This window comes from Vigna angularis, chromosome 5 (genome assembly GCF_016808095.1).
Source record: "Vigna angularis cultivar LongXiaoDou No.4 chromosome 5, ASM1680809v1, whole genome shotgun sequence".
Classification (NCBI taxonomy): domain Eukaryota; kingdom Viridiplantae; phylum Streptophyta; class Magnoliopsida; order Fabales; family Fabaceae; genus Vigna; species Vigna angularis.
Genome location: NC_068974.1, coordinates 4538880 through 4551866, shown reverse-complemented (window position 1 = coordinate 4551866; position 12987 = coordinate 4538880). Strand labels below are relative to the sequence as shown.

Here is a 12987-nt window from a genome sequence, read left to right as displayed (position 1 = left end):
GAGAAGCTGATGAATATGTCAGCCATTCAAAGTTGTCCAAGAAAAATATTAGTATGAAGTGTAGCAGTTGTAGTGCATATGGAAACAATGTAAGAAGTTGTAAAAAGGGGCAGAAAAGCAAGGTAATTCTTCCTGGAGATGTTATTTACAAGTTCATTTATTTACAAGTATGTAAATTCTAACTAACTTACTCCTTTCACAGGACACAAGGGGAGCATCTGCAAGAACAACTACATCAGCTGGAAGGGGAGCATCTACATCAACTGGAAGGGGAGCATCTGCAAGAAGAACTACATCAACTGGAATGGGAGCATCTACATCAACTGGAAGGGGAGCATCTGCAAGAAGAACTGCAGCAGTTGGTGGACCATTTGCATCAACCTCACAAGGTCCAACATCACAAATGGGAGCAGGCACAGATGTAGGGGTTGCATCAACATCACAACCTGGAGGGGCTGCAAGGGGAAGAAGAACATCCTCAAGACTGGTTGGACAAATTCTAGGGTCTCAAGTGAGTTGCAATTGATTTGCTAGTGTAGGCATGTGACTTTTTGTAATGCTATAATGTACTGAGTGTGACCCACTTAGGGAGACCATTAGTAGTGGGCACAATATTTTTTGGACCACTTGTTTGTCATATAGTGTAGCACATGCAATGTTAATTAAAGTAGTCAGAGACCACTTGTTATTGTTGACTGAATTGTTCTGTTATTTATAGTGCTCTAGGACCACTTCTTTTTGTTCGATGCAATGTTAATTAAAGTGCTCAGGGACCACTTCGATGACAATTTATTCTTCACTGTCCATTTCAGTCATTGTGCTTTAAATTGGTTGTTATAGTAGTTATTTTGAAAGCATTAGGGGGGTTGGAATCTCATAATAGACAGAGTTGTTATTTTTGCTGTATCTTTTCAATTTTGTCAATTTGTTCCAATGGCATTATTTCCTAACAGGACACAGTTCATTAATTTGTTTCTAGACGCGAAAATAGTAATCTTATAAGTGAGAAAGTAATCTTGGATGATTGATGTTATAAGTGAAAAACCTTATAAGTTGGTGGTGCTTTTTGCTATCATATTTTATTTATACTTATCAGGTTCAATATAGGTTTATTGTAATGCAATCTATTAAAGAAATGTCAAATACATAATTCTTATAGGTTATTCTTGTTTTTGTAATTGTAATTGTATATGCAAGTTCTGTTGTACTTTGGTGCTATCGGTATTTGCCAAGCTGGTTTGTAGAAAGGTTTGACAATCACTATACACTTGTAGAACAACTACCTTACCTTACCAATATTGTACACAATAACTACACACCATTTATAATGGATTGCTCCAACCTGTTGGAGATCATTTAATAGCTTATATAAAGCATCCACATCGAATGATACTTGGTCATTCTCTCTAGTTGAAATAAAGACTTCATTCACATGTCCAAATTACGCATAACAATATAACGCTTTTACTGGTTGAGATTTGGGGTGTAACTGATTTTTATAAACTATGCAGCATTGACAGGTTTACATTAGGTTGTGAACTATGTGTATGTTGTCAAATTATTTAACTTACAACCACTAGGAATGCACATAAAGACAACACCCACTTATGTGTTCAAACTCTTTGATTTAAAATGACAGCTATAATCACATAACACAAATGCACATAACACAAACATCAGGGCAAAATTGAACTGAACTTCCACATTTTATTGAATTTAAAACTTCAAAGTACATCCACAACACAACATTACCAATCTAATTATAATTTATCTTCAACACAAACATAATAGAAAGCATCACTATTAATGCCCATGACAATACAAACAAGACCAACATCATTTTGAAATTTTTTTTTCTCTTGCTCTAATTTCCTCTTCAACTTGTCCTTCTTCTTCCTTAGATCCAACACAATATTTTCAATACAGACTTCAACTTCTTCACTCTTCCTTTGTAAGTTTCCTTCAATTTCAGAATCTCCTTTATCAACTCATTCAAAGTAGTTACAGCTTGAATTACTCTACAAAAGAAATTACAAATCACGAATACAAACTTCATCACAATAAGTAAAACATTTTTTTCTCACTTACTGCCCAATTTCTACATTTATAAAATAGTCTCCCTTTGTTCTTCAATGTAGTTGCCTTCAACAGCAACAACCTTTCCCCACAACCACAGTTTTTTGAAGTTAAGTGAGAGGAGGATCCACATGTTTGGGACATTCTAGAACCACTGCTCCTTCGCTTGCAACCATTTCCTCCTCTGTCAGCTTTCATTTCCCTTCAACAGTGATTTTCGAAAGTAAATGAAGTTCGACTAGTCCCAACAAAACCCTATATCCCAAATCCATCCATCTATTCACACGAAACGAAAGAGAAAATGAACTTACGTGACTAACTACACCAATGCTCAAGAATATGAAATCCAACTTTTTGCGATTCACCTTCAACCTTCTTTCCAGTTGAAATGATGATCTCGTCTTTGCTCTTCAACCTTCAGACCACACTTTCAACCAAACTTTACCAATGAACCTAATAAAGCAAAGTTCTCACTTTGCATTTAAAATGTAATCACATGTGGCAAACGTTAGAAAGGATAGATGTCATCCTACGTGGTCAAACGTTAGCCACCTCACCTAATTTTTAACGCCGTTTGTTTTGGAGGACGAAAAATTATGATTTCTTTAGGGAGAATGATCAAAGTGTACCAAAGTTTGAAAGAAGAACGAAAAACAAAATCGCTTGATAGTTGAAGGACTAAAAGCATATTTTAACCCAATAATTAAATTCACGTATATCTCAAATTAGGAGACTAAAATGAGTCAAAGTTTCAAAAAGGAAATAATTTTAAAATTCACTTAAAATTAAGGGACCAAATACATATTTAATCCTAACTTCAAAATTATTTTGTTAATGAAAGATAGAATAACACAAAGGCACATAGGTCGAAGGTCGACCCAAATCGGCTTGAAACGAAGATTTAGATGGGTCGTCCCTAGTTGAAAGTTGAGACAATCCAACTTGAGTAGAAGGTCATGATAGCTTGACTCGAGCCAAAGGTCAAGACAAACCAAGTTGGGCCGAACGATGGGACAAGTTATGATAAGTAAGGTCAAGCTACGATTGAAATTTAGTCGAATTTAGTCACAATCAAAACTTGGTCAAATTTAACAAAGTCAATGAAAATTTGGTTGAATTCGAAAGAGTCATCCTTAATTGAAATTTGATTGAATTTGACCAAGTAAGCCCAAATTAAAATTTAACCAAATTTGTCAAAGTTACGACAGAATGAAATATGTCTGAATATGACATAATCAACCTCAACTAAAATTCGATCATTGGTCAAGTTGACCCCAACCAAAATTTAACCAATTTGAATGAGTCGACCATAACCAAAATTTTATCAAATTCAGCCGAGTCAACCACAACTGAAATTTGGTCAAATTTGACTGAATCAGCCATGATTGAAATTTGGTTAAATTTAACTAAATCAGCCACTACCAAAATTTGGTTGAATTTAGCTAAATTTTATTGAATTTGGCTAAATTCAATAGAACCAGCTCCACTCAAAATTTAGCCAAATTAGGTCAAATCGACCCTAGCTTAAATTCGGCCAAATCGACCCTTAGTAAAATTTGATCAAATTCAACTTAATCAACTACAATCAAAATTTGGTTGAATTTGACCAAGTCAACCAAGACTGAAATTCAACCTAATTTGATAGAAAAAGGCCAAATAAAATTCGTCCAAATTTGACATAACCGGTCGTGACAAAAAATAGTTCAATTTAATTCAACTCTCCTTGAAACTAACTTTTGATAGTGAATTACGTTTAGCCAGTTTTCCAACCCAAAGTGAAATTCAAATTTAATCTTTTCCATCTACGAAGGAATAGGCAATAAAACAAATACATTTTTCATTTGGAATAAGATTTTAGGAGAATGAAACTATAAATGCAGGACCTCTGGTGTAGTCAGAGTTGCCAATTAGATGTGTTGGACTTCGAGAGCAATTCAACCATCTCAACCATCTTATATTCTTACAATTTCGCTATTTGCAAAAAAGGATGAAACTAATCTTGGTGAGTAACGTGTTCTGCTATATCAAATTCAAATGAGGAAGAAGAAAAAGTGCCTGCAGCACTGATGAAGAGATCTGAATTCATTGAAAACAACCATCTTTAATCGTCATATGTTCATTATGTGACATCCTATTTCAAAAAAATAAATAAATAAACTGCATTTTCACCCAAGAAATTTACCTGTTGCAGCAAAATGAATTATATCCAAGTAGAACACTATAGTGAAAGAAGAGATTTCCACGTCAGTTGACGAAATCAACTACTCTCCCTCAAAGCTAAACACATGGCATGTGATGCGCCAATTGCAACTGATAAAACTTTGTGAGGTCCTAATCCGTCATCGTCCATTAAGAAGTTGACTTCAACCGGGCATGGATGAATGGGTGGTAGCCCAGGAACTCCTAATTGAGAATCATTAGCATTTCCCCACATGTACAACTTTCCATTCTCTGTTCAGAGCAAAAAAAAGTAACCTTAGTTTGTGTTACGATGAATTGAAATTTTGTTTAACATGAACTTATCATGACAAGGAAAATGAGAAATTTCGAAGTTCAATTTTCGCCAAACAACCTACAACTTTGACAATTGATTTATAAATTGCTTGAGAGATCAGCTCTAAGCATTTTCTTTATGTACATCACTACATAATTTAATCGCAATATTTCATTAGATGAACAATTTACCGCAAACGTCCATAATTTCCCGATCTCAATATCCACAAGCAATCATACGAGAATATAAAAGGAAGTAAGAGAATTAAAATACAGAACAGAATTTAGGTGCATATTATCATTTGCGTCAAATAGACTTATTAAGAATATCATTTAATTGGATCATGGAATTCACAAATAAAAATAATCAGCTATATATACTCAGATTACATCGGTTTATGAGCCAGCTCTATGTATGTCTATATATGCTGAGAGAGAAACAAGGGAGTGGGGATCAGGTTACTCTAACTTTTAAGAGTTACTATTTTCTTTTAATCTAACTGTCTGAAGAGTCATTCATTTAAGTTCTGAAAATGAAGGGTGAGCATGAGGAATAAGTATCTTAGTTACTTGATCCCTCCTCTCATATATATACATATAATTTGTCAAAATTAAACATCACAAAAGTAATAAAATGGTTCATATTGTGCAAGAAATAAGAGAAATCGTCCAAGAAAAGAAAGACATGCGGTAGGAACGCATAAATCATGGAAGGGGCTTAAAAGGAAGTGAGAAATCTGTCATGAAAAGAAAGAAAGAGAGAGAAACGGGATTGGATGCTGAGAAAGATAGTCTGCAGAATAGCAAGAAAGGCAAGAAATTCTCTGAAGAAGGAGAGTACTTGGCTAATGATGAAGAGAAGATACATCTACACCGAGTAGTAAACCAGATGAGGAGGGAGCAGAATTGTTGAGGCCTAGGGTTAAAACAGTGGGGTCAGGGAGCGACCTAGTTGAGGCCCTGGTGTCCAGGGGTGCATCCACTACGGCAGTTACAAATCCATATCTTGAATTTCCTGATGTTATAACACCTGTAGATCTTGCTTCTATCAATGGCCACAAAGGAATTTCTGGTTTTCTTGCAGAGTTGTTTTTCACTAGCCATCTTGAATTACTCACAATGGAGGAAAGTAAAGATGGAAGGAAAGAAACTTCAGTAATGGAAGCAATGCAAACAGTTTCAGAGCATATTACAACACTTGTGCTTTATGGGGATGGCCAAGTAATTCTGGAAGATCTAGAAGTAGAAATGAGAAAACAAGAGCTGTCACGAAGATATGCCATAGAATTTGAGTCGTGCAAGAAGTCACTGGTTTTCCAGGTCTCTTGGTTTGAAGCAGTTCTTATCATTAATGGAACAGAAGGAGTCATATCGATCACCACCCAAACCTCCAGACCTGAATTGGCAGGCACTAGCCAGTGGGTTCCCTTCCTGTGATAACACATTGATGAAGATGTGTCATGGGAACAAGTGTCACTGTACCAACCTTGAGGACAAGGTTGTTCTGCAGGGGTGTGTAATGATAGGATATAATATGTGCAGGATAGAAGGAAACATATTAGGAATTAGTTGTTAGTTAGGTTGTTAGGTTGAGTGAGTCTTTCTTTATATAGTGGGGGGGTCTTTGTAGGCAGGGAGGTTTTTGGATGTTTAGAGAATTGTTGACAGAATCATTACCATCATGTGTGAAGGGAAACCCTTGGAGGAGAGAGGGCTCTCCTATTTTGTTTTCTTTTCAGTCTTTCCAATAAATAGAAGTCATCCCATGTAGAAAAGACTAGTTTCCTGCAACTGATGAAATGTGAATGGAATACATTGCATGCAAAAGATTGAAAAAGCTTCTAACTACAAAATTAGTAAATTGTACACTAGACAACTACGAGAGAGTAATGTTGTTTGTAAAATATTCATTGTGTGAAGTTATTCTATAAAAAAAAAAATAGGTGTTAATAGCTTATATGTCTACTAGAGAGCTTTGAGAGAGTGAAATTTATATGTAAATCCTTCACCATGTGAAATTACTCTCTTTTACAAGGAGTGTTAAAATAATTTATCTCCTCTCTAAGAGTTTCCTTGTGACCTTCTTAAACATCTTCTATATTTGCAAGTAGCATTGTGTACTTAGAAAGCAAAGAGTGGCTTGGTGCCCTCATGTTTTATCTCAAGAGGAGACAAGGATATAGTCTAACTTTGTATACTCGTTTGAGCTAAAAGTGGAAATGTAAGAATACTAGTAATTAGAGAGTGGGTCCATTGTATCAATATCATATTTGGGATGCGTGAGTCCATTAGTGGTTGGAGACAATCTTCACAATTCAAATTGTGTCTTGTGAAAGCCACATGTTACTTTGTCTACTTCATTTATTTGTCATTTGATCTTTGTGTTACTTGAGGTATCTTGTGCTTTATTCACTTGTCTTCATCTATCGCCTTGCAATTGTCATTGTCTAGTGCTGCATTGGGCATTAAGCTCTTAGAGAACACACCCAAAAAGTAAAAGTTATTTATATTTTAAAGTGAATTTATGCAGCTAACAAACAAACGGCCAATTACTAAAGTGTACTCTAGAAGGAATAAGAAGGTAACAAACCCAACTGACCTACAAGTCAGTTAGTTAGGCAGTTGTTATAATGTTAGGGGTTAATGGGTATAAATAGCAATGAAAATAAACTGCAGTAGCAGATTTTGAAAACTCGTTGTGAGGAGAGTAATGAGACTTTCCATTTCTAATTTATCAATAAAGATTAATTGTTCTCTTTTTCTCACTATTCACTCTCGGTCTCTACCTCTTCGTATTGCCATGAGAATTGCTTTAATTCTTTTTACCAGTAGTATCATCAGAAGGATATGTCAGATGAGGTCAGTATTACCCGTCAAAGCTGCTGATGAGGAACCCCCACATGTAATATATATAATATGCTCTTGAGATAAAGCCTCAACTACAGCTGGTATCTTCTGATTCTGGACAGATCCATGGCCCAACTGACCTTGTCCACCATGGCCCCATGAGAGCACTTTCCCATCACCTAAGAAAAATTAAGAATATAGATATAATTATATAATCCATGAGAATGAAATGAACAAAACAAACTTGGTGACGTATCAGCATACCAGTTAATGCTAGGGAGTGATATCCACCACTTGCTATTTGAATAATTTTAACATTTTCAAGGCTGGGTATGGGCCTCGGCTTCCAACCACCAGTCTTATCACCTCTCCCAAGTTCATAGTTAGAATTAGCTGACAAAATCCCAACCTTATCAATTTTCCAAAACTAAAAGCAATGGATAAAGGAAGTTTGCCAAACGTCTGAAAATACTGAGAAAAATCATACGAACGAGACAATTACCTCCCCAGTTCCATAATTGTCCATCCTCCGTCAATGCCATTGTGAAAAATCCCCCACAGGAAGCAGCAGCAACAGGGTAAGGTAATTCTTTTACCCTGGAAGGGATACTAAGTCCACCAGCATGATCTGGGCCCCGACCAGGACCAAGGCCCAATCGACCATCCCCTTCATCTCGACCCCAGGTATAAAGCTCTCCTATGTCCAATACAAACCTAACATCAGTCTCAAAGGGTACATACGAAGTTCATGTTACTGGACATTCCTTAGAAGAAGCTCAAATTGGTGCAAGAAAGTTTAAAACTAGGAGAAATGGATGTATAGCCTTGAGATGATAAAAGGATGAGTGCAATAAGAAAAGGCTGAACATCGAAATAGAAATCTCTATCTTCCAGCAACCAAGCATTGCATTTTAAAAGTCTTAACAAAATCTTTCAATCAGATTTGACATTTATAATATAAGTGCACCTTTATTGAATCACTTCATCATAAGAAAACAAGTGTACAGAGAGCCTGTAATATTAGGAAAATTTTCTATGCTTTATATTTTTCTGTAGACTGCTTTTGTATTCCAAAATAAACAGAAAGACACAATATAACAAAAAGCCGAATCCATCTCAAAAACAATATTGTGCAGAAATAAAGAATGGGCCACAGTGCACACTCTGCTACCTTGTACTTTTGTATTTCAGAAATAGCTGAATAATAGTTGTAAATAGCTAGAATTCTTCTTGAACATGAAGAGCTATATAGTGATTATGCTCTTGTACAATTTTCTGTTTTCCTTTTCCATTTTTTATCCACGTGATATAGCAGTGTATATGATGTACATTTCTGTCATCAATCAACGAGGGAATTTTATTCCAATATCCTCTCGTTCTTTATTTTGCTCTTTTCCTTTTACAAGGGTAAGAAAACACTTGTCACAATTTGATATAAGAAAATTGCAACTGATGTGATAAGCCAGATTTTAAATTCGGTAATTATTTTTCCTTACTATTCATCAATCCAAATTTGTTTCAATCATTGCTGAAGTTCAATCCATCATACAAACCTGATGTTGTGATTGCTGCAGTATGTGTTCCACTGGTGGCAATGTGTTTTATAGTTCCCTCCCAGGAGCCTTTTACCAACCTCGGAAATAACTCTCGGTGATATACTGAGTGTCCAAGTGCACCAAAACCACCATAACCCCTGAAAACTTCATTTTCATCCACAAAAATTAATTTTATTGAGAGGAAGGAAAGCATGACCTATAAAATTTAGGAACTTTTTAATTCCTCAAATTACAAAAGTATTCTCAGCCTCAACAAAGTGTTAAGCTCGCATGGTAGAGTAAATTTATGTTGAAGTTAAGCCACGAATAATTTCGTCAGGGACTAAAACTTTCTAACCATGCATAAAAAGCGTCTAGGCATTATGTCCAACCTCTTTTGTGGCATTTATCAGTCAAGCTAAAACTAGTACATTAAACAAAAATCAGCATTTCAACAACAGCAGACATATCTTGTGAGAGGATTATATCTTGATCGCAAAAAAATAAATAATTAGTCAAGTTTGTTTCAAGTAGTTTCTGCTTTAATCGTCTATTTAAATTATATAATAATACAACCATTCATTTAAATTATATGGTTGACTTTTTTCTCCTCTCAATTTGGCATCCCTCACCTCATTCCCTGAAAAGAAAGAAAGAAACTTCATGCACACAATGTAATAAGTCTTAGTTGGTATCAACAACAACGACCTGTCAATCAGTTTAACCAATCAAATTTGGCTTCTCTGGAACATTAGACGATCAACAAAATCTAGAGTTCACATTAATCATCAAGTGCCTGATATAAGAAAACAACCCTTCATCCAATCAGAAATTCCACGAAGGTAAGGGTGTGTTTGATATCTATTTCTAATAATGTTTTTAGTTTAATTAATCAATTTCCGCTTCACATAGTTCATATAAACAAAGAACGTCTTATATGCCTGACTTTAGAAAACAACAAAGAGAATCCAAAGTGACCAACTAGAGTATGAAAAAGTTGAAGGGATTCTGACCAGGTGAAGACCTCGCCAGCTGATGTAAGAGCAACGGAGTGCAAGCCGCCGAGGGCTACAGAGCGAAGGTTATCTAGGTGAGGGTTCAGGGTGGGCACGAACAGGGAATGCTCGTGGCCGAAGCCCAATCTTCCACCATCACCTTTTCCCCAAATCCAGAGAGCCCCACCAGCGACTAACGAAGAGTGGAAAAGTCCACACGAGATGCCCACTTCAGGGGTTCGACACTTCTCCGCGGGGAGGCGGCCGGGAGTTTGGGCGAGAGAGAAGGAGGATTTGGGGACGGCCAGGTTGGCCACCGGAGAAGGATACAGGCGGGTCTCCTCCACGCCACCCCCGAGCTGGCCGGAGGCGCCTCTGCCCCACGAGAGGACCTGCAGGATGGCGTCGTTGCCGGCTATTGTGTCGGCGGTGTAGAGGAGTGGGGGCTTCGGGGTGGTGGAAAAGTGGCGCAAGCCACGAGTAAGAGTGGCTATGTTGTGGTGGTGGCGGCAGCCGAAAATTGGCTTCATGTGTTTCAGTTAGGTTATGCTTTGTCTATGGTTGTTGAAACAGTTTGGTTTGCGTAGTACAATACTACTCCTAACTTTGCCCAACACTGATGATGGCTGGTCTGATTTGGGTGCACATTGCTTAGTTAACTACAAGTTGTGCGATCAAACCACCTTTTAGACGCCTTTGTTCTTTGGTTGAAAGGGAAGAGGGAAGAGAGTTTACAACCAAATATAGAAGAGAAACATATTAAACTTAAGACGGAAAATAAAGGTGAAAATTAAAATTTATTCGAAATTTGAAAATGGATGTAAGAAACTGTTTTCTATATTAGCATGTGAAAAATAAGAAGGACCCAGAAAGATTTTACTATGTTATATATACTGTACAATTATAACATTGTGTATGTGATTTTTTACTATAAATAATTAATAAAATTTAAATAAAAAATTATATAATTTAAAGCAGAATTGCAAGAATTTGGTAGAAAGATTAAAAAAAGAAAAATTTGTGCTGATACATCAATGAAGGGTCCGTGAAAAATTATACGTCCCTAAAAGGCTTACATTGATATTTTATTAGAATGAATATGATATTGTTTTATGAAGAAAAAGTTGTGGTAAATTTTTAATATATTGGTAATAGTTTTATTTTTTTTTATCAAACATCAATTTCTTTTATATTTTTAATAAAATGACACTTATTTCTATATATTTTTAAAAAACCTCTCTTGTTTTATTCTAAAATAGTATATTAACTGAAATTTAAAGAAAAGATTGTACACAATATTTTATTTCTATAAAATATTTAATATTTTATTTTAAAACTTTAATTATTTTCATAATTTTAATTAAAATTTATTAAATTCATTGTTTTAAAATAAGGTGAGGCTAAGTATTAGTTTATTAAACATAATACAAAATATGAATGTCATTTTATTTTATGCATTCAAAACATAAGTTACAAAAACAAGTATGTTTGAAAATTTAAAAAGAGCTTGTTATTTTCATTTATAAAAAAGCTGATATGAAAATATATTTTTTACAACTAGAAAAATGTAAATACCATTTTTAAATATAACTAGATAATCTATAATTTCTCAAATTTTATTATTACATTAATTATATATATATATATATATATATATAATATGGTTCTAAATATAAATTATTTTATTAAAATTGTTATTGGAAGAACCTAGAAAATAGAGTATTAGAGTTTATAAGTGTTTTAAAATAATGAGACTGATTATTTCATTTTAAAATAACTCAATAATATAAATAGAATTTGTTAAACTCGTCTCATTACTTAAAACACTGTTTATTTATCTAAAACTCTTTCTCTTAATCTTCTCTCACATCTCTCTAAGATTTCTCATCCTTACATCATTTGTTTGATGATCAGGAAGTTCCTGCATCTAGATTATTTGTCATTAGTAGAGAGATCCAAGATATAAGACACAGAGATAGAGAAACTCTTAGTGAGTATTGGGAAAGATTCACGAAACTCTGTGCTTCTTGCCCTCAACTTCAAATAGAAGATTTCATTATAAGTTTTTATGAAGGCTTAAATCCAACAGATAGGTCATGGGCAGATGTTGCAAGCGGATGATCCTTCTTAGATCGACCATCGGAAGATGCTATAGATTTATAGAGCGGAAGGCAGTCGACAACCAACAGTATGAAACAAGAACAAATTCAGTGACCTTGTTGAAGGGAGTACATGAAATGGAAAGAGGTGCAATAGATGGAAAATGATAAATGAAAGAATAGACGAGCTAGAGAAAAAGCTCGACGAAATTGTAAGCTTGATTAAAACTTCAACTCCACAAGTTGCTAAGGTGTGTTGATGGCAACCCCTTTAGGGAGTTCCCATCTAAAGAAGTATCAACTTTACTCTAAGACCAAGAAAGGGAAGTTGAATAAAGGACTTAATCTTTTCTTTCTAAAGTCTTAGCATGTTCTCTTTAACTAATTCCATTTACATTGTTTGTAGGACAATAAAGGTTGGAAAGTTCCTAGGAGAGTTGCCAAGCAAAGAGGAAACAAAGGAATCAAGAAGGAATGCATGTTGCAACCAGCCATGAAGCATGTTTTCCACACTTTCCATATGCAACACATTCAGCCATGGCTCTTCTTTACTTTGAAGTACACTTTACTTGCTTTCACGTGGAACCCAAGCCACACCGTGAGCCATCTTCATTTGTAGCACATTCTCCATGCTTCCCACGTGAAAAGTGCAACTCACGTTCATTAGTTTTCAGCACATGTAATTAGCATAATTCAGTAGCTTTCCTTGCACGCTTCCAAGCTCATCTTCTCCTATAAAAGAGAGCTTCATCATTTGTAAACTCAACTTGAGTTTGATAATGAAATGCTGCTGAAATCCAGCCATTCTCTCAAGTTCATTGCTCAAAGCTATTTTAGCTTGTCTTCCTCTAGCTCCCTTCCCCGTTGGAAGGCCATCTGAGTTAGAACTCTACCTCACACACACATCCAAACACTGTCACGCATTCTGACAAACACCTTGCA

General features: G+C 35.4%; 1 protein-coding gene across 7 annotated transcripts; it reads right to left on the bottom strand.

Annotated features, from left to right (window-relative positions):
* Window positions 1-264: 264 nt before the first annotated feature.
* Window positions 265-10709, bottom strand: LOC108340694 (RCC1 domain-containing protein RUG3, mitochondrial). 7 transcript variants are annotated; one of them, XR_008249014.1, is made up of 7 exons: window positions 9965-10709; window positions 8970-9116; window positions 7919-8130; window positions 7681-7809; window positions 7440-7595; window positions 4259-4527; window positions 265-455 (listed from the first exon to the last, which is right to left on the bottom strand). XR_008249014.1 is itself a non-coding variant. In XM_052877946.1 (6 exons), the coding sequence occupies exons 1-6, from the start codon at window positions 10474-10476 to the stop codon at window positions 4334-4336; spliced, it is 1350 nt and encodes a 449-aa protein (XP_052733906.1). In that variant the 5' UTR covers window positions 10477-10709; the 3' UTR covers window positions 3890-4333. The 7 variants fall into 7 exon arrangements, 2 of the variants coding, with proteins under 2 accessions (XP_052733906.1, XP_017433704.1); XR_008249012.1 differs by lacking the exon at window positions 265-455 and adding an exon at window positions 3890-4152; XR_008249015.1 differs by lacking the exon at window positions 265-455 and adding an exon at window positions 6247-6360 and having other exon boundaries at window positions 4389-4527.
* Window positions 10710-12987: the final 2278 nt, after the last annotated feature.